The sequence below is a fragment of the Sceloporus occidentalis genome, unplaced genomic scaffold (assembly GCF_023333645.1).
Source record: "Sceloporus occidentalis isolate IW3139 unplaced genomic scaffold, rSceOcc1.0.p SCAF_29, whole genome shotgun sequence".
Classification (NCBI taxonomy): domain Eukaryota; kingdom Metazoa; phylum Chordata; class Lepidosauria; order Squamata; family Phrynosomatidae; genus Sceloporus; species Sceloporus occidentalis.
Genome location: NW_028317009.1, coordinates 346,963 through 371,474, shown reverse-complemented (window position 1 = coordinate 371,474; position 24,512 = coordinate 346,963). Strand labels below are relative to the sequence as shown.

The 24,512-nt window shown below is 42.3% G+C and overlaps 1 protein-coding gene across 1 annotated transcript; it reads left to right on the top strand.

The window, feature by feature from the left end:
* The first annotated feature begins 12,002 nt into the window (after window positions 1-12,002).
* LOC149299071 (sphingomyelin phosphodiesterase 3-like) lies at window positions 12,003-22,775 on the top strand. Its single transcript, XM_089486537.1, has 7 exons — window positions 12,003-13,331; window positions 16,037-16,112; window positions 18,033-18,188; window positions 19,366-19,455; window positions 19,902-19,965; window positions 20,262-20,424; window positions 22,674-22,775. The coding sequence occupies exons 1-7, from the start codon at window positions 12,003-12,005 to the stop codon at window positions 22,773-22,775; spliced, it is 1,980 nt and encodes a 659-aa protein (XP_089342663.1).
* The last annotated feature ends 1,737 nt before the right edge of the window (window positions 22,776-24,512 follow it).

Sequence of the window (24,512 nt, the reverse complement as noted above, 5' to 3'; positions counted from 1 at the left end):
ACCAAACACAGAGCCTAAACAGAGCTGCGCACACCACAATGCAGCGACCTAGACTGAACGACAGGGCTACACCCAGGCCATCAGGATCAGCTGACATAGTACTTAGTCCAGGTTCTCACACTTAGAAGGGGGGCCTCTAGAGGATACAAGGGATATAACATCTAAAAATACACCCAAGAAGTATGAAACCGTGACACTTTTTAACCATGCGCCGTATACACATAAAATAAATATTCCAGTCTCCAAATCCCCCATTACAGAAGGCTGAAACCCCTGGGAAAAACCCAGCAGAACACCACGACGGAGTGGGCTTAGCATCTGCAATCCCTGGAACAACCAGCATTAGTACGACACTGACTCCTATTGCACTGAGGGTTTGCAGGTTCGATGAATTTGTAGGAGACGTACAGTAGTCCTTCATTCCTGACATTTCTCTGCCTCCCTGGTACAGCTGGGTCTCTCCAAGCGTGGGAGTTTTCCGTGTGTTTTTCTTTCTTTTTTTTTCTACGACAAAATAAATTAGTCTACTTTATGAAATTAAGCAGCTATAAAAAGCAACATATAATTATAGAGAAAGGTCACTGGGCTTCTGGTCTGAAGGAGAGAGAAGGGAGAGGTTCAGGGAGAAAGGTATGTTTTTTACTGCATAAAACCATTCCAAGTCATTCTTTGTACTGACCCAAACCATTTCACATTTTCCCTCCTCATTAAGTTAGTGCCACATTTACCCAGATAAAGCTTGGGGAATCCTTACTGCCTGATTTTACATAAACGGTATAGTCCTGAAAAATTCAGGGGTGTAAGTCGGGAGAAGATCATACTCAATAAATGTGAAACTTCTTTTGTAGCTTTTGTTCTGTGGCTTCTTTTGTCCTTCATTAATTAAGATAAAGCAAGCAAAAGACCAGAATTTGTCATTCAGGACATCTCGGCTGGCAAACAGAGCGTAGCTGTTGTAGTTGGTCATACACGATCTAATTGCAATGGGTTAAGAAATTGTTTATGCCCCGTTTTTCTCCTCTTCCAAAGCACCTATTTAGTCATGCTGTGCGCAGGTGTTTTTGTGACTGATTACAAGATGATCAGAGAAACACAACACACATATTCCCTGTCTGTAAGACCCATGCATTTTATTTAACAAAAGCACAATGTAGGATATGCGTGAGAAAAAAAAGAACATTTTTAGCAATGCCTGAAGACAGGGCCGGCCCGACAATGGAGCCGAGTGGGGCAACCGCTCCAGGCGGCACTTTTGAAGGGGCGGCACTTCGCCGCCCCAAGCCCTTTTTTTTTTTTTAAAGCGAAAGAGAGAGAAAGGGGCGCCGAGTGGTTTTCGCTTACCAAGCTGTCAGTACCCGCTCGGCGCCCCTCTCTCTCTCCTCTCAGGACTGCTGAAAGGTAAGTACGAGGGGGGGGCGGCAGGGAGAGGAAGGGTAGATAAGGGAGGGGGCGGCATTTTAAAATTCGCCCCAGGCGGCATTTTGCCTTGGGCCGGCCCTGCCTGAAGAGCTCACACTCAATTGTGGACCAGGTATGTGGATCAATAAATATTTAAGCTTCGGTGTTAAATTCAACGTGTTATTCAATGGCGCATGATTTAGAACTTATGTTCACAAGATGAGGCCTCATCATCATTCTTCTGTTGATGATGTGACTAATTCACACTGGAGGTATGTGTTCGGCTCTGCCAGGCAGTGACACATTGCTTCTTCTTGTAGGAGACCGGTAGAGTGAGCTCCATGGACAATTAAGTTTCAGCAACTGGAGAGCTCCTGTATTTGATTGAGACACTGATTTGTTCACTTACCAGAGGAAGCTCTATACCAAGATACCTTGATATGATGTGGTGACCGATCAACTGACCAGAACAACTGGACCAACAAGGCCAAATAGTTTTTTTGTACTAATAAATAGTCTACTCCTGGTTGGCCGTACCATAACTATATACCACAATAAACCCTTTTGTAGCGGTTTTCCCAACATTCCAACTGGCCAAAAAGGGACTTTCTTGTTGTGGGGAGTATGGTTAGTGGCCAGTGACAAGGCTTACTGTGAGTTTTTATGTGATGTTGTCTGTTGATATGTACATCTGTAACTGACTAAGGAAGACACTTTTTTCACGGCTGTAGAACGCTGCTATACATTGATACCCAGCAAACATTCTGAGCTACTAGAAAAGAGGAGCATGGGGAGGGGGGGGAGAGGGGTCTCAAAGAGTCTCTGTACCTTTTTATAAATCTGGTCCTGACTTTCTAAGTAAGAATTTGTAATACACCAAACAAAATTAGACCTACACTAATACATTGGCATGCTCCTTCTCCTCATCTGTGGGCAGTGTATTTTTTAGTGGCCAGCTTGCTTGCTCTTTGTTGGCAGTGTACTCTTTCCCTGGGCAGCGACTTGCTTTTTCTGTACTATTGTCTGGCAGCTGGCTCTCTTTGGCTCTGTTGGCAGGGTACTCATGGCACACATGTCTATTCTTTAGTGATGCCACATAAAAGGTCTGGCTGAAGCAGCAATGCCCCCATGTTGGTGCTCACTTGTGGACTCCCACCAGCATTGCGCTTTCTAGGTAATGCTGCTTCTTTCTCCCAGGTTCCATATTCTTTTTTTTATATATTTGTGTGTATGTGTTGACAGTGTGCTTCCTCTGTTCCCTAGTGGCAGGTTTGTGTTCGCTGACATTGTGCCTCTCTCTATTACACACACAGCTATTCACACACACACAGTGCACTACTGAGCAGGCACACATACAGTAGTCTGTTTTGTACTTGGAGTGTGCTCTGTGTATGAATAGTCTTCTGTATAGGTGCTGGTAGTGTGCATTGTGTGGCAGCGTGCCCCGTTTCCCCTCCATCCCACTTCACTCTCCTGCTTCTCTGTAGCAGTATGCTCGCCGTGTTCAGTGGGCCATCTGTTGGCAGTGTGCCCGAAAGCTGCTGGCGGTGTAATAAGACCCATGATGTTTAAAATCCACTCTTTATTTATAGTTTGTCTCCTAGATGTACGAGGGGTGCTGTCTGCTTTAATGAGTGTTTCTGAAACCAAAAGAAATACAACATATTCTCCTGCGATCACAGATTCCAACAGCACCTTCTAGGTGCACATCCAGTGCAACATGCATTCTGGCACCGTGCCTGGCTACATCAGGCATAGCTTGGCTAATAGGTAAGCCTTGCTATCTTTGCGACAAGTCCTTTTTTACATGTCCATGATGCATCCCTCTCGGTATCTGGAACAAGATCTTGGAGAAGGGGCATGTGCTGCGTAGCAAGAGCCTGGGGTCCAGTAGCGTCAATAGTGGTCCCAATGTGCGCTGAAAAGGACAAGTCAAATTTTATTAAAAAAGCATTTATACAACCAGCTGTTTTTCTGCAGGAGACAACAAATGGATAACATACAGAAAACCTGTTATTAAGTTTTTTGTATATAGATAGAATTTATTTTTTAACAGAATGGGTGCAGTGCTGGACTAGTCACCTTAGATTGGCCACTGGTCATGATTTGAAAATAAAGCACCTATACCTATCTCCTTGATGACTGCACATGATGAAATGGGAGCCTCAGGGTAACCATCGCTGGATCCCATCAATGATTTCCAGTAACAGCCCTGGAGCCCTGTTTCTGTTTCTACTGGCAGGTTGATGGATCTTTAATGGTTGCGAGCTTCCCCCTCCTCTGCTCCTTTTCTGAATGCCAGTTATTCAAATACGTAAAAAAAAGACTGAACTATCAAGAAATTGCCTGGCCATTTTAAGATTAGCAGAAGAATTATTCTTTTCCCATTCACAAGTCTGTTGCTTCATTGGGATTGTTTGTTATGCTGCCTCTGGATCAATACAGTGGAGACCCAACAAAGGTTTATGAGTTTGTTCAACAACATGACTGCAGCAGTAATGGAGTTTTTCCCTTCCCTGGTGCTAAAATCTATTGATTACTAGAAGAGAGGCGGGAGTTTGTCATGTATTAATAATTCAGATGCACACACTGGCCTATGGCCAATCCATTTCTAATTCACTCATTAGCACATGGTTATAACTCACCCCGAGTGCCGTAGGATAATTTGCAAGCTGACACATGCTGTGGGTTCTCTGGGGCAGATCGGCGCGTGGCTATTCTCACATCTGGAGGCTGCGGAGCTGCATGATGAGATGCTCAGATACCAGCCCTGACGTGGCTTTCTTTGGCAGTGCTGTGTACGCGGTAACCAACAACACAGATCTATCCAACTTCAGTCTATTAAATAAGAGGTTCTTCCAGCCTGTGGCATACGTCACCCGTGGAGTACGACTTCACGAACACCATCCGGACGTTCCTACACACTGGGTCAAGAGGGAATAAAACATCTATTTATTCTGAGATGTGAAAACTATGAATGTGTATTTTTTAGCCACTGGCTGTGGTGTTCTCGTATGATAAAACTCGCCAGAACTTGATATTCTGCCATGTTATTCTGTAAACGATGAGCGCAATTCTTAAAATTGGCACCCTGTTCCTGTTCTAGTTCATGTAATGCGGTTTGAAATGTATAAGCCATGGTCTAGGTATGAAATGGTTCCATTAGGAGTTATTTTCAACTGGCTTTGGTTGGTACCCATGCTGGCTTCCAATCGATTGCACAGGTACACAGGTCCTACAGAAAAAGAATAACATATATTGATTCTTATATCTAAAAATGCATGTTTTTCTACTTATTTCACCATGTCATCTAATCTCTCAAAATCAGCTTTCCATGAACCTTGGTAAAACAATACGTTTTAGAACTAGGATCCTTAAGGTTTTTTTACTTATGTTCTGGGGTTTTCAATCAAAGTTGGTTTAAAATGTCCTTTTGATTTTATTTTGTTTGCTTGCTATTCCTCTCTGTGTTTTTGTGGTGTGTTTACCCCTGCAAGTTTGCTATGTTGGTTCTTGTGATGTTTTGAGATAACAAAACATGCGGATTAACACAAAAAGCAAGTTAGTGTTGCTGTACTAGGTGTACACACACCAGTGTCTCACGCCGGAGTGCATTCAATGAATTTCTGCAAGAGTGAAGCAGCTTATGTTGAAATGGTTGCTGTGCTCAGTGGCTTCCTTGTAGCCTCTCACCGTGTCAACTTGTTAGACTTAGATAATTAGCCGCACTTAGATAATTCATTCTCCTCTGGCCACATCTCCCTGATGTTACAATGTACCCGGCCCTTACAGAATTTGAGAGTCTGGAAGGATACCAAACTGGGTTTGAGTTTCTTCTATGAAGGCATTTCGAGAAGGAAAGCGATATCGAGTTTCTTCAAGAAATGTAATAAGGAAAGACTAACTTCCTTGGCAACGTATTCTGTATTCCTGGACATACATTTTAAAGGAGACAGCATATTAACCTCTGATCCTTTTGGTTTGCTTTCTTTCTACTGTTCAACAGAGAGAGAGAAAGAGTAGCAGCAGGAGGGTGTGCGCACAGGGACATGCTTAAGAAAATGAGAGATCTCAGGATCATGGACATGGATCCTTCCTAAGTTCCTTCTTTTAGGGGCAGTCATATTGGCTGGTCACATAAGCAATGTCTGTAGGTAGACTTAGGAGGTATTGTCACATCAAGACATTGCATTGGGTAGTAAGTGTGAATCAAAGGATGTTGCTACATTTTTCAGCTGCAAATCAGATGACAAATATTACATAGACACATTTTGCCCTGATGAACAACATTTATGGTTGGTCAGCCTTTTTCTTTGGGTAAAAAAGTAGTTCTTATTGCTTTACCTCAGTTCCACGCCCTTTACCTTTCTCAATCTCTTGTCGTCTGGGCCGGATTCTACATATGGCAGACATTAAGTGAGCCACACTGGAGGCAAGTTGGTGTGCAATGGGTACAAGGCACCAAGCAAGCTTTGCAGGGGATCTTACTTAAAGAGCAAAAAGGACCCTAACTACATAAGCATGGCCTCCATAGCTGAATGAACAAATAATTGCATTCTTGAGACGACATGGCTGACATGGCTTTCTTACTAATCTTTTACAGTATAACAGAAAAGCCAATGGTGGATTTTCACCATGCCAAGCAGAAGACCTCGGAGCTGTTTGTAAAAGTGTAGACCGAGAGCCCAAGGTCTGCCTTACTTCCATTGATAACTTGGTGAGCACAACATATTTCTAAGGTCTCTTTAACAAAACATCATTACCACTTACCATTTTATTCAAATTAATACAGTAATGGGGTTGGAAATAGGTTTTCATATCTTATCCTCTGTGCATTTTATGTTGGGACACCTGGAAAAGTCTGTTTAAACTAAACAGCCACATTGAGACATCAGCCTGACCGCATGCTCAATCTATTTAATGTTGAGGGCGGCAGTTCATTTACACATGATATATGGTCCCCGGTGTTAATGAGTTTAAATGAAGCTTTCTGCTGCTGTAATGTACCAATCACTTTCATACTTAAAAGCATGGGGATATCAAGCCATGTGCACACAAAGGAGTGGTGGGCTGTAATTGTGCTTCTGTAACGTGAAAAATCCTACCCACTCATGATGAAAACCTCAGTTTATGTCAGAGATTCAATTATTAGAAGAGATATTCTGCTTCTGTAGGTTTGTGATTATTTAAAAATGAGGAGGTGGAGTAGCAGTATCTTCAAAGAAAAGCAGAAACGTAAGTGGCCAGTTCAAAAGAAACCAAAGAGCATTTGTTGTAAGGTTCTTCTTGACTGTATGGTATTGAAATAATTAAGACAATTCTATATCCTTAAAACACTCTTGTCCATAAATCTGTCAATATTCTTATACATGATGAGATTTTTTGCTATTAGCCGTCTTGTGCGGGACACCTACTTCATCTACACTTAATCTCAACACCATTTCCTGCAGCTAAAAATATTCCGCCATTATTTTTCTTTATAATATATTTTGCGTTACCAGGAGGGTGGTAGATAAGTGGAACATCCTTCTCTAGCAGAGAGTTGAAGGGGTATTTCAGCCGGTCCCCTCTAGCTGGGTTCACACCCCAACGCAGACCTCTGCAGCGAGAGGTTTGCAAGGCGCATACACGCACGTCGGAGCCTTTCTGGCCAATCACTATTCAGATTTAAACTATATTATCGGAGGGGATTTTCATAATTAATCTACATAATGACTGGGAGATGGGATCAATAACGTCTAAAATCAATTTCTGCGTGGGACATGTGGTGAGGTTCTATCACGATGGTCGTATGTAAACAAGTTAGCATGTCCTCTCACAGAGCATCTATATAAATGCCAGAAGACGTCCTGGGGGAAAACATCGAGATGAACAAAGACTGTACGTAGTAATGACCCTGTCACATTGTGCGTCACATTCAAAATAGGATTTAGCAATCCATAAATATCTACAGGAATTACAATCACAAGCTACATCACCTCTAGTAGCACTGAAACATATTCTTAAACGTTGAGCTTCTCCACCTTTCCAGCTACAGTAACATGCAAAGGTCACTATATGGACATAAGAGCATGACATATATCTTCCATATATCTTCCATATATGCTTTTGATTGTCCTCGGGAGACCGTCTTCCCGAGGTGTCTGATATTCTCACTGCAGCACCCTCCGTCAGATATTAATGAGCTGCTTCTCATACAGTGTGCAGTGGACACTAATGAGCAGAAGAAGAATAGAGTAAATTCTTTAAAGGGTGTTGAAGTTTAAATGTCTTTTATAGCTGGTTCATGCAAACAGCATTTATAGGAGTGTTAAACCTTGGCACCTTCTGCTAAATCTAGAGCAGAGAAGGGGGGGTTACGGTCCATCAAATAACGAGAGGAAGAGAAATGGGAGATGAAGAGATCAGGAATCAAAGATTGGATGCATTAAGTGATTTGTGGGATTTGTATAGTGGGAGACACCCAACAAAGCTGTTGGAAAATCATTGATACACTTGATCTAATATTCCATGCGTCTCTTCAATCTAGAAACCCTTTAACCTTTCTGATTGTGTGTTACAACTAAAACCAAAATGATGGACAATGAAGAAAATAAAGCAGGAGAAAAAAAAACAAAAATACTTGTGATAAGGAGGGTCAAGCATGGAGAAAGACAGTACTATATTAAGACAGACATGGATATGTGTATTTCTTTGGCTCATTAGGTTCCATCTCAGCTCTGTGATTGTATCAGTTATAAAACAAAGCAAAAATTCATCATATACCCAGCGAATAACATATTGCTTAGCCCGCCACTACATCAAAGTACCCCAGGTTTGGTGAGTCATATCCATATTGCTTACCTAGGAGCTGGGTCAGTGGGACCACAATTTAAAGCCTTCTCTGGACACCATTAATGAGGCACCTGGGTGGCAGGAGGGGCTGCTCAACCCAAGGGTTTGGTCAGAACTTGCAATACTGCTCAGGGATTCCATCACATCCATCATCGCCAGATATTGCTTAGCCCACATTCCCAATGATTCAGCTTCTTAGTAGGCAATATAGCCATTAAAAATTAGATAGGACTCACCAAACATGGGGTACTGTGACTTAATGGCACGCTAAGCAATATATAGCCTTATACTGTGACGGAATCCCCAGTTTTTATGCCTTAGCTAGGTGTTTTTTGAATGGTGTTCGTTGGGCATGCGCTGAATTCTTGCTTTGTTTTTGTACTTATTGGTCATTATCATTCTAGCAGCAACCCAGGAATCTGAATGTGTATGCCCGTTATGCTTTTTAGGTTGTGCACTTCCCTTAGCTTGTATATTTTGTTGTGTCTTCTCTTTGTCAGCAAAACACATCCGGCACAGAAAGAAAGTTTACATTGATCTCCATGAGTGTATCTCAATGAAATTGTCCTCTATGTCTGTCTATCTTTCTACATATCCATCTGTCAGCCAAAGAGTGATCTAAAGTTCTAACCTCCAGGGAACAGTCTCAGCCCAAACACATCCCGGGCTGAAGCATTTTAATGGGACCAGCGCAATTGATCTGTACTACGTCTTTTCTGAACAGTTGTCAAAGGAAATAATGGTTATTGTTCTGTCCTGGGGAAGATAAATGGCTGGTGACTAAACAGAGAGTTAATGGAGTCCCAGTGAGGGAAAATTCATGTTTATGTGCAAGAAATCATCTGCTCCTGCACACTGCAATATCATTATAGATTACCCAAATTGCTCTGTAGAAGAGTATTGGGTATCACAGTACCGGCCCCGGCATACTTTGTCTTCATATAGTTTTTTACCATCCCTTTCAATTCCTAGAACAATTAAGTATATGGAACTAGAACATCAATTTTATTGAAGTGTGCATAATGAAGTGACCATGTTCTGAAAGTAAAGTGCATTAGTTTCAAAAGAGGTTGATATCAGTAAAACAAGGTGGTGGAAAAGGGATTATTTTGTGCAAGAGATGAGCCATTGATTTAAGGCAGACACAGAAATAGCTCTGTATTGGCTAAAAAATATTTCATTCATTGACTTCCCAAAAATGTAGCCGGGCTAGTTCTGACAGTAAAACAGAGTTTGTAGGAATACCTTGACTGGAAAGAGAAAATGGGTGTTTGTAAGTGGAATCAGGGGGTAAAAAAAATGTGGTGTGCCCAAATAAGAGCAGGTGTTGGGATCAATTAAATCTCCATGCATGCATAATTTTGTTTCTAATAACACCCCTCAACTGACTTACATATTCATGTAAAGGTTAAAGGAACCCTGCCGTCTAAACTAAATTAGAGCATTAAAAACCGTAACTTGTAGTATCAGAACAGGGGCGGACTGGGAATTAAAGCCAGCCCTGGAAGTAATTAAATACTAGCCCCACACTTCATGGTACTAATTTGGGCACACTGCGTACCGCGGGTTTTAGCCTCATATGTGTAAGCCATCAGGGATCGTACCACCAACCCTCGGTATTACAACCACCATGTTACTTGATGCTCTGTCTCCCAATGGAAATATGATGCCTGCTCCTGACTCACATATACTCATATGCACCCACTCATCTTACATATACGTTACATATTGACATATGCACAGCATTATTTCATATGGCAGACACACACAGCGGGAGGTTGAATAGGAGATCTGCGCATCGAGTGGCACAAATTGTTTTGCCCTTGCAGCTGCATTGGCAGCCTTAAGACTGGCCCCAGGGGAGGCGTTCCTGGTATCCCAGTCCGGCCCTTCTTGTTGGGCCTACTGAAATGCTGCATTAATGGTGTAGCTTGTCCTTTTACCTACAACTACATGGTGTAAAAACTAAGAAAATTTGGACCAGTGGCCCAGCACATGCAATTAAAAAGTGATAATATAATTATGTGATATTTGGAGTTATGCTGTACCAAACTGTGTCTGGCACAGTATTCAGTGATGGGACTTATACTGTACCGCTGTATGTGTCTGTCTTGCTATATAACAAGACATACACTCTACCACCCTCAGTGTCTTGATCACGATACAGTAATATGGGAGTTGTAATTGGAGTTGAGTTGTGGTATACCACCGTTAGCCTTTGTATATATCGATGGGAGTTTTGCTGTATCATCCTCAGTGTCAAAATGTGAACAAATCACTGGGTTTGGGGATGTTTATTGTACCATTTTATTACTCTCCACAGTGCTGATATCATAAATTGTTATTTATTGATCTACTTTCCTCAAAATAACCTCTGTCAAAATATAGCAAGAAGCACAATTTTCTTTTCTTGTCCTGGGCGCAAACAGAGCTAGCTATGGCTTTGCCCCTCTCGCTTAGAGGCTTCTTTAAAGCCTGAGCGCCAGATGTCACTGACAAATTCGGTGTAATGCTGATGTCACTGACAATCTATTTGGGCCTTAAAATGGTACTGACAAGCTATGAGCAAAGATGACAAGCTATTTGGGGACAAAATGGCACTGACAAGCTGTTTGGGTGCAAAGCTGGCACTGGTAAGTTGTTTGGCAAAGATGGCAATAAGCTGTTTGAGGGCAAAGCTGGCACTGTAGGAAGTGAGGTGGAGTGGTCGCCATGGAACATGGATGTGGCTAGAGGGGTTATGTTAGTTAGGGGAGGAGTTAGCAATATAGCCACATTCACCTGGGGTCACCAAAAAAAATGGACCCATCAGTGACCCTAGGCTCGGCCTTGGGAAAGCGGCAATTGTCAGATACGTAATTTACATATACTGTGGACAGTTCTGCATGTTGAGCCATCAGTTAATGGAGTCAGGTCCAATCAAGCCCGCAAGGTCCCTCAGGGATGCCTCTGTGATCATCTCCCTTAGAAGCTTGGAAGTCCAGCTTATCTATACTAACATAGGAGTTACATGTGAGTGAAGGGGGATTAGGGTCTGGCCACTTTGAACGACTCCGAGTATCTTCTAAATATAGCAAAAGACATAGAATACACTACACGCCATAGAATTACACCATATCCGGTGCGGCGCTCACTGGCGGATGCACACAGTAAGAGCTTGAATAGGAAATCTGCACATCAAACGGCACAAATCTCTCTCGTCCCTGCAGTTGCATTTCCGGGTATCCCGTATGGCCAGTCCGGCCCTGATTGCAGGTAAACGTGTAGACAAAGCACAAACATGTTAAATATGTCGTCTGCTTCCCTTGCGATATCCTCATCATGTGGTTATTGTTTTGATATAATAGTTTGCGTAAAACAAACGTAGTAGCGGATAAACTTTTTTACATTTTCTTTTTTGTTGTTATTGGGGTATTGGGATTAGGTATTGATGTCTAATGCCGCTTGTTATCTCTTTCTCATAATCCGCTTGGTTAAATCTCATTCTAAGACTTGCTATTCTTTCTCTTCTCTGCAGTATTCCCCTGTGGACGCATTAGGCCTGGATATTTGAAGAAAGCAATGACACTCCTCTGGTCACAAGCACTCCCTGTTCCCAGACACATCTTCTGCTCTGGTGACATGTCAAGGTGATACTTTTCAGTAACACACAAGCTCCCCTTGGGAGGGGGGTTGGAGGTGAGTCTCGCCTTCTGCCCCCTTTGTTCTGATCGTCCAGCCGGAGTGACATCATGCAGAGGCTCCCACAAAGTGGTCACAACTGAGCTGAGATGGTTTTGCACACGTCCCCCTTTCCCAGCAGCTTCCTGACGTTCCTCCACTCCCTGTCTTGGGCATTGATTTTCCCTTGTTACTGGCTTGGAGATAGGCTCCTTGCTTCATTCCTGCCTACCACCTATGAGAAACGCCAACGATCAGATGATCCCTGCTATTTCCAAGCCCTTTGCATTATCATAACGACTCCAATCTACTTGGCACTGCTTATTTCCTCTCTCCCCTTTGCCTTTATTGGCTTCCTGGTATGGTCACCTCTCCAGGCTGCCCGTAGGCCATATATCTACTCCAGATTACAGGACAAAGCCCGAGCTAGAGAAGCCAAACTTTTGACAGAATGGAGACCCACGGGGAGTGGAAAGAGTTTCTGTTTTGCAAGTGCAAATGTCTGCCTCTTGCCAGACTCTTTAGCAAGGTTCACCAACCTTTTCAACACCCAGGCTCGAGCCAAGGAAATCGGAAGGCGGATACGAAATGGGGCCAGTAGGCCACAGATTAAGATATACATAGACTCTCCCACCAATACCTCTATCAGTGCTGCCAGCTTCAGCAGCTTGGTCTCTCCACAGGGAATCGATGTGACGCATCGTGCCGTCAACATGGGAATGAAAAGAACAACGTCCATGGAATACAAAGGTGACAACTGCGGAGAGAACAGTAGTGAAGAGGGACGAGATGGGAAAAACGAAGGTGACATGGGAGAAGGGGAAGACAGCCCGTGCATCATTCGCATTAGTGGGGAGGACAGTGGCCATATCTCAGACACAGAAAATGAAGCTATGAGCGGTCACGTGAATGTAGCATGCCTGGCTGAAACAGAACCAGACCTTCAAAAGAGTCCAACTTCTAACCATAAACACAGAGAAGGCGACGGTGGGAGTTTGGAAAGCTGCACCACTTCTCGGGAGTCTCTGGTCAAGGGTCGAATGGCAGACGGAGTTGCTGACCAAAGCGCTATAAATAACAAGCTTCTTTATAAAGCATCTATCCTTAAAAAAGCTACAGCTCGCAAGAAGAAGCACACTGATGATATCATGGACCATGAAATATCTGCCTTCTTTCCTGCCAATTTGGACTTTCTATGTCTGCAAGAAGTGTTTGACAAACGGGCTGCGGAGAAGTTGAAAGAGCAGTTGCATTACTATTTTGAGTATGTGTTGTACGACGTGGGGGTCTACAGTTGCCACGGGTGTTGCAGCTTTAAGTTCTTGAACAGCGGGCTCATGGTTGCTAGCCGCTACCCCATACTGGACGCTACCTATCACTGTTATCCCAATGGGAGAGGATCAGACGCACTGGCTGCCAAGGGAGCCCTGTTCATAAAGGTGAGGCACTGGCTTATAGCACCAGCAGTAGGTAAAAATCATTGCATATCGTTACCGATCTGTATCATACATCACCATGTGTTTGGTCTTCAAAGGAATGCAGGTTAAACAAAAATTGATTTTCCAGTTTCATTCTTTATCACGGTTCACGGAGGTCTAGACAGGAATTGAAATAGCGAAATGGTAAATCATTCCAAAAAACACTGCTCAATTTGTTTTTTATTTGATCAAAATAATCAGTACCTTGGCTCTTCATTTTGTCAATTTCTACCTCTCACTTGTATCCATCAACAATACCGTATTATACAGCGACATGTGCGCTTTTATTTTAAGCTGTTGCATATTTTCAAGCCAAGGTGAGCTATGAATGGTTCCTGGGAGATCTGCTGTATCGGGAACCTGATGATTGGAAATGGAGTCACCAGTTGCATCGCTTGATTTCTTCCTGAGAGAGAGAGAGAGAGAGAGAATTTACAGGGCGAACATGGGGTGCAGCTGACTTTGAAACCATTAGTGGCATCTCTGCATCTTCTGCTCAAGAAGATGTGGGCAAAACAAAACCCACTTTACTAGGTACATATTACATAGCGTAATAACATCAGGGCCTTTAAAACGCTGACCAACCTTAGTTCCGAAGGGGTTATTGTATAATTTAATACAGCAAGTTTTTCACTGAGAGATTCAGTTAAAACAAACGAGCCATTATCGATCAGACAGACGGGCTCCACTATCCATCATACTCTGTGTGAATCCTGCTGTTACCTCAGTTCAGACAATTGCGCTCTATATTTAAAGAGAAGTCTCCCTCCTCATTGTGGCTCCTACATGTCCGAGCTCAGGCAGAATGCAGAGGGGGTCCCGGGTTCCGATACACGTTAAGGTCCCTTAATCTTCCCACACCGCCTCTGTCTGAAGCACACCTGCTCCTGCATCAATATTTCTCCTCGGCAAGAGGTTTAAGTGACCTGAAAATACACGGGGACGGGACATTGAAACTCTATAAGATTAGTTACTGGCATATGGCACCCCAGTGTGTAAGTCCCAGAAACACAGAAAGTCCCAGAAACCAGCAATCAACAGGCAGCAAGGGGAACTAATGTAGATATTTGGAGTTGTTTTTTGAGTTGTCTCACGTTAAATCTATGGGACCTTAACTTAGGAGCTCAGCTCAGGGGAAGCTTGTGATGCGGGGCCTGCATGGCTGACATATCAGTCCTAGAAAAAACATTTGACATGGCAGCTGTACCATCTTCTTTGAGCTTCACCAAGTTTAGCAAACTGAGTTCAAGCTATAGACTTTTAATGAGGGTATAACTACCCCAGACATCTGTCCTCAACCATGGGAGAGGGAGAGATTTTCCCCTTGAAATATCTCTAAATGACTAAGAGATCCATGGATTATTCTTTTGTTTTTTTAATCTGCGTCTTTTACAGATATTTGGTTTAAAGGCTAGGTTTCTTCAGAACAACACGTGGTAAGCAGTGACAATACCTACCTGAGCGCTTCCCTGTTCCAAACATGAGTTCCATCTCCTCTTCCATCACCAAAAATTCCTGTTCCAGGAGAAGATCTAAATGGAATATAGATTGGATTTGTAATATGCACTCATATTCAGATGTTATTTAGGTTGACAGGTAGACTTTGAATATAGTAGCTATAGCAAAAGTAATCTATTCGGAGCTCATAATCCCCACAGATGCCACATCGAAGGAAATTGCCATAAATTGTCATAACGAAGGACTGCGTAAAATAAAGGTTGATGAGACCTCGTTCTTATGCAAGCCAAGCTGCTGTGGTGGGATCTGCATTTAGGAGCACAGAGAGCACAGCTAATTAATGTGTTCTCCAAACACTGTGAAGGCTTCTTCTGGAATGCATTGTCCCCTGGGTTCCACTAAATTAGTGTATTGAATCCGCTGGCAGCAGGTCAACACTGTGTAAATAATGCTGATATAGAGAACGGAATCTGAATACCGAGTATTAGTAGTATGGTGTACAGTAGGCATTGGATCATTTGGAGTGAAATCCAATCATTCTAGAATGGAGTCCGTGCCTTAGAAGTGAATGGAGCTCGTTAAATCATTGCAAATCTAAGATGTCATGGATGAGTATTGTTGGTACCAAGCTAATGGAGACACCTCATAGTGGTATAGAGCAGTAGTATTTGTGGATATAAGTAATATGCACATCTTTCTAGCCCATGTGGGTGTTTTAGAAATTGGTAAGTAAGGCAAGATAACGAGGTAGGTACTAAGAATTATGCCAACGTTTAAAGCAAATAGGTTGCCAAGGGGTCTTGGGACTCTATAAGCCATATTTATAAAGGGAGAGCAAAGCACTAAATGCCAACAGGAATATTTCACTGGTTTCCATGGTTACAACACTTTGGAAATATGACCCTAAAGAGAGAATTTGTTTCAGTGATCTTATTGTCTCCGCAACAAGTGAAATGTTTTGGCCAACAGCCCCAGAGTCGCTCTATATTGTCAAGTTACGGCATATATTGGGTGTTATAGTCTGAGCGAAGTGTAAAGGTTTAGATGGTGTAAATAAAATGAAGAGCCCATCATACAAACAGGTACAGAAGCAAAGCCACAGGGGTGTGAAGAACAATACGATACATACTTAACCCCTCTCCTGCCAAGACGAGGGATTTGTAGTTTAGTTCTAGAATTTCTAATTACTGTTAATGTTGCTTCTGCAGGTGCAGGTGGGAACCACTTCTCAGGACCAAAGAATTGTGGGGTACATCTCCTGCACTCACCTGCAAGCCCTGGCAGGTAGGTTATTTTTTTATTACGGGTTTCATTCTATCAAACTTTTTAGTAGCATATTATATATTAACCCAGGAAAATTCACCAACATCGACTGACAATAGCATTAAGCGACAAGGAAAAAGTTTCTAAAGGGGGCGAGTAGATGGTAAAGGAGAGATGCAATAATGAGAAGAAAGGAAGCAAAATGATTAAGAAGTAAAAGGGAAATTTGGTCATCCTGAGCTGGTTTTCAAACAAATCCTTGGTTCAGTTTGTGCACAATATTATAGCACAAGTGCCGACAGGTTCCCGGATCTGCACCCATCATGACTGTTGTAGCTTCGATTTTCCGGGCTAGGCTTAACTCCTCATTAAACCCCAATAATGACACCACACCATAGAATATGGATAAGAAAAGGCCACAGCCAGTTTTATTTATTAGAGTCATTGTCACGCCAAAACCTGAAACAATAAACATAGGTGCGTTAACAAGGACAATGACTCAAAACACCAACATGTAAATATATACAATAAACACAATGCACACACCAAGCTTGCCAAGTAATCCAGGTACCATAACCAAATACCACTTAAGGAAGGGACATACCCAGATGCCCCCAACTCTGACCTGAGGTTCCCAGCACTGACAGCCAAGAACCTCCCACCAGATGTTACCAACCATTCACTAACCACCACATTAACCCCCTGGATACCTGGCAAGCTGCCGCCCCACAGACTGTGACAAAAACGACACAAACCAACAAACAAAAGAAAAAAGGGAGGGAGGGTGGGACACGCAACCAGGTAAGCTAACCACAAGAATGGTTCCTCAGCCCGGGAAAACAGCCACTTATATAATCTTCCCCCAACTCCACCCCCGAAATTCCCGCCAAAAAAGCCTTCCCCTCCTCCGCACAACAGTCAGGGCCCACTATAGCCCATGCTGCCCCCCCCCGTGGGCATCATTAATCTTCTGCCCTCACAGGGTGCAGTATGTGGGCTCAGTGCCCACAAGACAGACAGGCGTTTACATTCTTAGCTGCATTCACTGACTTTGTTTGAGTTCCCGATATGAAATATGAACAGTTTAAAAGGCAAGTGGTATTTATACAGCAGCCCCGGTGACATTAAACAATCTCACAGAGTGAGCTGCGCTTTGTATGTGTCTGCGTGTGTGTGTGGTCCAGCACTCTCACAAGTGACCCCACAAGAGACGGTAGGGAGAGAGTAAAAGAGCCCTCTGAATTTCCTCCGAACCCAAAGGACAGGAAACAAAACTTTATACTTTCTATATATTTTTAGCCGTGTAGATGCATACTTTCTGCTTATAAATAATGCACCCTCTATGACATCTTAAAGTAGTAGTAAGGTATCATGTCCAAACTGGAGGCTTACCTCTCATCTCTTCAAATTGATCTTCCAGGCTTCTAGTGTTCCTAAGCCAGAACTGTTCCTGTAAATCAAATTCCTCTCATCGAAGAGACCGTTATAAAAAATACACTGAAAATAACCAAAATCTGAGCAAATCCGCACTGGATGTTATGTAGACCTTCCCTTAATACAGCTGGAAGCAGAAAACAACCCAAAAAAGCCCTACTTTTCCTGGCACTCGCCATGAAGTTCTACTGGTTAATAAAGAGGCAATCTGTAACCTACCGCAGAAGCTTCTACTTACGGAATGAGTCTTCTTATAGCTATGTAAAAAAACATTCATGCTCTACATTAATTTGTACGAGTAACCAAGATTTCGCAGGCTACAAAGTGCTACACCTAGAGACTAGAATCCATTTGGTTTGACGTGCTACTGAAAACCAATTTGTTTCTTTGGTTGTAGAATGCCGATTTCTTTTTAGAGATGATTTGTACACTGATGGGGTTCCATCCTTGTCATTTTTTTAAACACTAGTGCCATGCGTGACACATGCGATATGTCCTGTGTTACAGGAGATGCCGTGATCCGCTGTGAACAGCTGGACTTGCTCCAGGAGTGGGTGTCTGAATTCCGCAAATCTACCTCCTCCTCCAGTGCCGCTAATCCGGAGGAGCTGGTGGCCTTCGATGTCATTTGTGGGGACCTCAACTTCGACAACTGCTCATCAGGTACTGATCTCAAGAGATTGGGTCACTCTACTTACTCAACTAGGGTGACCATTGGAAGTCCAGCTGCTGCCTGATTACTATCGTAGGAATCTTTATAAGTGGCCCACCGCTGATTTCATGGAGGTCGGGGATTGATGGGCAATTCCGTAAGGCAGACAGGATAAAACACAGTGGAAAAAATGGAATAAATTAAACTTTAGCCACTCCCACTTGCCTTCAAAAAGGCAAATTAATCTCCCTATTTATTTCCAACACATACATACATTTCAAAAGTTTGGGGTCACCTACAAATGTCCTTGCTTTTCAAACAAAAACACATTTTGTCCATTTAAATAACATGAAATGGGATTAATGTTGTAAATAACAATTGTAGCTGAAAACGGCTGATTTTTTATGGAATATATACATAGGAGTAAAGAGGCCCTTTATCACTCCCATCACTCCTTTATCACTCCCATCACTCCTGTGTTCCAATGACACGTTGTGTTCACTGATCCAAGTTTATGTTTAAAAGACTACTTAATTGTTAGAACCCCCTTTTGTAATTATGTTAAAGCTAGAACTTTCCCCAAACCCCAAGCGATCCCAAACGTTTGAGAAGTAGTGCATATCCTTATATCTTTTTTTGCCGCTTCTGCAGGTAAAGAGGGGGTTCAAAATATACAAACTGTGTACTTACACTTGTGTAGATCATTACCATATATTTAGAAAGCCAGAAAGCATCGACTGGCGATCGATTGCCAGCGAGGATCATGTAACCATTAAATCTTGCTCGGTAATTAATAGCTGCCTGGACAGTTCACTTTAAGTAGCAGAAGCTGCTCTGTTTGATTGAGAGACTGCGATGGGATACCGCTGTCTTAACATCTGGCTCATTCCGTGTGTCTGTACACTGGATCTGACCGTGTTAAAATAGGCAAGAGAGCATCCTGAAAACAGAGATTGAACATATAAAAAGATCACAAACACATTCTGTATGCAGGCAAGCTGTCAATTTTTCACATTCCAGTCCGCAAAAAAAAAATAGTCACATCTGTCGTAAAAAGATGTCATCCAACTAAACCCCAGCCGGTAAACTACATAAGGTGCCACATTCTGATGTTCAGAGACGTTACATCTTTAACAATGAATGTTTAATACAATACGACCATCCCGTAAACCCAATTTTCTCGTGCAGAGGACAAACTGGAGCAGCAGCATTCCCTGTTTACACGCTACAAGGACCCTTGCAGGCTAAGCCCTGGAGAGGAGAAGCCCTGGGCAATAGGTGAGAAATCTGGGTGGTCACGAAGCATGCACACCACGTAAGTCATGAGTGCCACCTGCAGGGAACACGGAGAGCTGCCAGCCAAGGCTGCAAGAACTACATTATTACTGGCTGGCATGGGGTACGGAACACGAAATTAACAGGAATACAGGATTTCTGTGTATCCAATTATTAAGTTGAGATAAGCTCCTCGGAGGAGAACCAGGGAGGGAACCTAGAACAGGATGCAATAAAATTGGGATTTATTATTCTAACAAATGTCTAAAAAAACTACAGTTGCTATGTTGTAGCAGAGAAACTGGCTACTATTTTATACTCTTATATATATATATATTTTAGAAGTGTAAACAAGGTCTGACCTTTGCAGCAGTGATCCAGATTTCTTGTTTACCCCATTCAATTAATATCCGAGCACAGGTTAAATAACCCTGTCTTCCTGCCACCAGGAACTCTGCTGGACCCGGAGGGTCTGTATGACGAGGAGGTCTGCACACCGGATAACCTGCAGAAGTAAGTGACAGACATACCCAGAATATAAAGGATGGAATTAGGATGATACCTATAGGACAGAGTGGTTTTATGCTTGATTTGATAAGTAAACCATAAAGCGGTCACCATAAATTGGGTGGGGGGGCATGTTGGGTACAAGCCATGGTTGACAATGGGCAGGTCAGACTAAACACATATATATATATACCAGTGGGGAGTTAAATAAACATTGGGTTCATAGTTGCATAGCATGAAGCAAACTGTTTCTTGACTACAGATTTAAATACAGGACCCTTCTCACCGCCTTCTCTCCTTAGAATCCTGGAGAATGAGGATGGCAGGAAGGAATATTTAGTGTATCCCACCAGCAAGAACCACTGTCCCAACCAGAAGGGGCGGAAGGTTCCACTGAAGGGAAGTGGACGAAGGATTGATTATATGCTGTATACTGAGGAGGGTCTCAACATGGAATGGAAAATGGTAAGTGTTAAGCTAAAGGCTCAAGTACATGGTTGGATGAGTTTGGTGTGGAGGAACTTGACCGCCCGCACAGAGCCCTGACCTCAACCCCAACACCACTTTTGGGATGAACTGGAACGAAGATTGTGAACCAGGCCTTCTCATCCAACATCAGGGCCTGACCTCACAAACGCTCTACTGGATGAATGGGGAAAAAATAGCATGTGTAGCTCCCCTCTTCCTAAACAGGCATAATAGCAGAAAACCCTGTAAAAAATGCATGCAAATATGTTCTACCTAATAGTCAATGAAAAGAAATTCTCAGGTAAAGCATTTTCTATTTCCATCCAATATCCAGTTGAGAGATATACAAAACCTCAGGGATGGATCAGAAAGCAACAGTCTGAAGAACGTTGTGCACAAACTTGTCTAGGTTTTCAATGGAGTTGACAATTGTGTTAACAGGCATTTAAAAGAATGTCTGATGATTTCATCCACCCAAAGTGTATAGAATAAGCCTGGAGAAGATTCCCAAACAGTCAAAAAATAAGCTTCTTAAACCAAAATTAAATAATACCATGGCTAAATGTGGACCTGGAAACCTTTAGACTTGTCCTAGGTCCCAGAAAAAAATAATATGTTAGGAGACCTTTAGGATCCTGATCTTTACTACTAAATGAAGAGGCATCTCTTAATATCTAGAGAACATAGTTAATGTTCCTTGGCAATGGAAGGTTAAGGACAAAAGGTCTGTGGGACAACGTCTTCTGGTTGAAACATAGAGCAAAACTTAGGTAAGGGGCCATACCAGGGAAACGTCTGTCACTGACCACATGCCTTGGCTAGATCTTCCTTGAAATGGTGGACCCACTGAACCAACCTGCACTGGTGGAAACTATGACAATCCAAAGAATCTCCAAACATCTGTCAAGATGATGAGAGGTGAGAATCCATCTTAGAGAAAGCTTAACATCCACAGGAAGATAGGTGATATTGCTAGGTACACTCCCAAACCAGCAGAAGAAACCGCTGTAGCCTAGGTAGAGCCACCAAGGAACTGTCAAACTAAAGAAAGTACTATCATCTCCCTTAACCTTTTGCAGCCAGACTGAGCTTCTACATCAGCTGTGGCAGTCACTTCATAGCCCCATCTTGACCATATTGTCAACACTTTAGTCCGTATAACCAGGTAGGTTCAAAGCACCCTCCAAAGGCATAGTAGTTTCTTTGCCCATCTTATCACTGCTGAATCTACCTAAGAGAGTTTCCCTGAGAGTCCGCCAAAATATCCTTACAATGGGAGTCCTCTATCTCTCCCTGCCACCCTACTAAAGCTAGTGGAATGGAGCAAGGAACTGGATTACCAACCAAGGACATGCTGGTGTGCCAGTGGAAGTGGCTGCCTATAGAAGGACAGAAGTATTGACGTCTATGTGGAGGTTTAGTGTAGTTACAGTTGTGTTCATTAACTTCCTAGCAAGAGAAAACACTACTTCTCTCTTGGTGTGTCCGACGGTATGTAGTAACAGTCATCTGATAAGAGGAAAATGCATGTCACGGTTATTAAAGTGAATTGTTTTTAGAATGTACTTTTCCATTAAAGTGGGACTCGTCATTCAGCACATCACAAATCGCTAACCAATATTGACGACGCAGTATTATTCATTCTCTATAATAGAGATACTTCTTAAAACCTTTCCATGCCATCCTTTATTGAGGCAGAAGGCAAGATGTTTACACAATCAAGCTTGTATTATCATCATAACAATATACAAGGTTGTTCCACATTAACATATCTTAAAAGAAATAGCGTAGGCAACATAAAAAGCTGGGATCCAACTCTACCGTGTATGTAGGATGAAAGGCTTTTTCAAGAGATCTACTGAATAAAACTAGGTTGTATGTAACAAGTCCACTTTAAAGGTGCGGTTCCACCTACTCTGCTGAATTCAACACTTTTGTAACAAAATCTAAACTGCAATTCCTAATATTGATAAATTCCCGCAAATGTTGCTGTGTATACTTGATAGGTGTTGCCGTGAACGCTGAAAACATTACTTAAAAGCTTTTGCATTGTGTTTGTGTTATTAAACCTTCAAATGGTAAATTTGAAATGACAGATCTGCTAAGGTGCATGTGCTTTACATACCTGAAAGTTCAATGTTTTGTCCAAGTGGAACGGCACCTTTAAAAGGGAGCCTACAGCTCAAATTCTGTCTATTCCAATGACATGATTGTTTTGTAAAATACTTCTGTCTTTCTGTCTGTAGGAGATTGAAGAGTACAGTTTTATCACACAGCTAGCTGGGTTAACCGATCACGTGCCAGTAGCCATGCGACTTACCGTTTCTACAGGAGAGGATGAGTCCTAAGCGGGACTGTGGACTCGACCAGTATTAATGGTGACGGTATAAATACGGCCCCAAGGGGGTTGCTTCAAGCCCCAGAGTCTGGAGCAGGGAGCAAAGCGGGTCTCCACAATTTGGACTGCACGATGGGGGGCAGACAAAAGGAATGAGCTTGAAGGCTGCATCTCACCGATGCCAACAGGTACCAGAACATCGCCGAACGCCAGCCAACCTCTCCATGATTAAACCGAAAGAGGGGACCTAGAAGACAACCAGTGCCATTCTTACCGAAATGTTTTTTATACCACTATATAGCACAATTTAGTTTGTAATTGTGAAATGCTGTTCGGTTATTTTCCTTTTCCTTTTTTTTTTTTGTTTTTTTTGCATAATCTTTGTATATCTCAAAAGAAGGACCATTAACCGTTTTTTTTTTTATATATATTTAGAATCTTGCTGTAGTTACTAATGGCTCCACGCTAGCATGTGCTATAATTGCATGAAGCTCAACGTTTAAAACAATAAAAACAAATGAAAAGAAAAAAGTCAACATCAACCATAGAGGCGAGAGGCAGAATATCAACCCACGGATGTGAAATATTAAAGAAATCCAGGGTTTAAGTGATTGGTTCAATTATATTTATATAAATATAAACTGCTTTGCTGAATTTTATTTTAATTTCCCCCCCCCCCAAAACGGTTATAGAGATGACACGATAAAATATCGCCCTGCTTTTATCAGTATGGAATACAAGGAGCGTTCTCAACACGAGACAGATGGTAGCAGCGGGGGACGATTTTACAGGTTCACAAAAATAAAAGCCGTGTAAATATGTTTATACAGTACAGATTTCACCAAAATAATGGTAATAAATGGTATTTAACACCACGTGTTACATTAAAATGACTGTATACTTTAATTATCTTCACAACAATAAAAATATTATTATGGACAGCGAGGACTCCCTTACTAGCTGGTGCAGATCATCAAGTATTTCGTATTTATTACCCGGGCCCTCGCTGCGGGCATAATGTGTAGTTCAATTGCTAATTACCAAAGTAGTATGCAATACGTACTAAACATAACCACCTCGGCCAGACTCCGGGGTCATTGATGCTCGATATGATGCTCCTGCTGCTGTGTCGCATCTGGTGGTCTCTAAATCACCTGTTTTCAAAGTAATTAACAAACATTATCGTTATATTTTGCATTCAACTGCTATTTCCATTGCGTTTTACGTCCTTCTATAGGTTTCTTTATTGTTACATTTTTCTTTACAGACGTCTAGCGGATTCCGTAGCCCTATTACAATGAGGGGAGAATACAGAATTAACAATAGCGCGAACGTGCAAGAGGTATGCCGGTATAAGAAGGGAACAAATTGCTAGGTCTAATACTCTTGAGACGTGGTAATGTTCCATAAATGTTATAAAGAGAACTTAAACATTCCCCAGCTATAAAAGAACGAGAGAACAAAAAACAACTTTAAATTAGAGTAATTACCATTAATTACATCATCGCTGATTAAATAAAAGAATGGGGAAAACCATAGCAATCCAGGCTATACAATATCTAGGTATTAGTCCCAAAACAAGGATATTGTATAAAATCATCTGGTTTATTAACAGTTCTGCCACCACTGTAGCTTCAATAGAGATGGTAGATCACGTGAGCATGCTTACCTCAACAAAGAAGGTTCTCTCAGGTTTACATCAAAGCAGCTGGCGAACTGATGTAAAATATATGAGTTTCATTACATT

What these genes read in the sequence shown, in the direction of transcription:
- LOC149299071 (XM_089486537.1), top strand. Translation starts at nt 12,003, where the DNA reads ATGGTTTTGCACACGTCCCCCTTTCCCAGCAGCTTCCTGACGTTCCTC. An exon ending in CTTCGACAACTGCTCATCAG is followed by an intron (nt 18,189 to 19,365) that starts GTACTGATCTCA and finishes TTTCTCGTGCAG; the next exon opens with AGGACAAACTGGAGCAGCAG. An exon ending in GGAGAAGCCCTGGGCAATAG is followed by an intron (nt 19,456 to 19,901) that starts GTGAGAAATCTG and finishes TCCTGCCACCAG; the next exon opens with GAACTCTGCTGGACCCGGAG.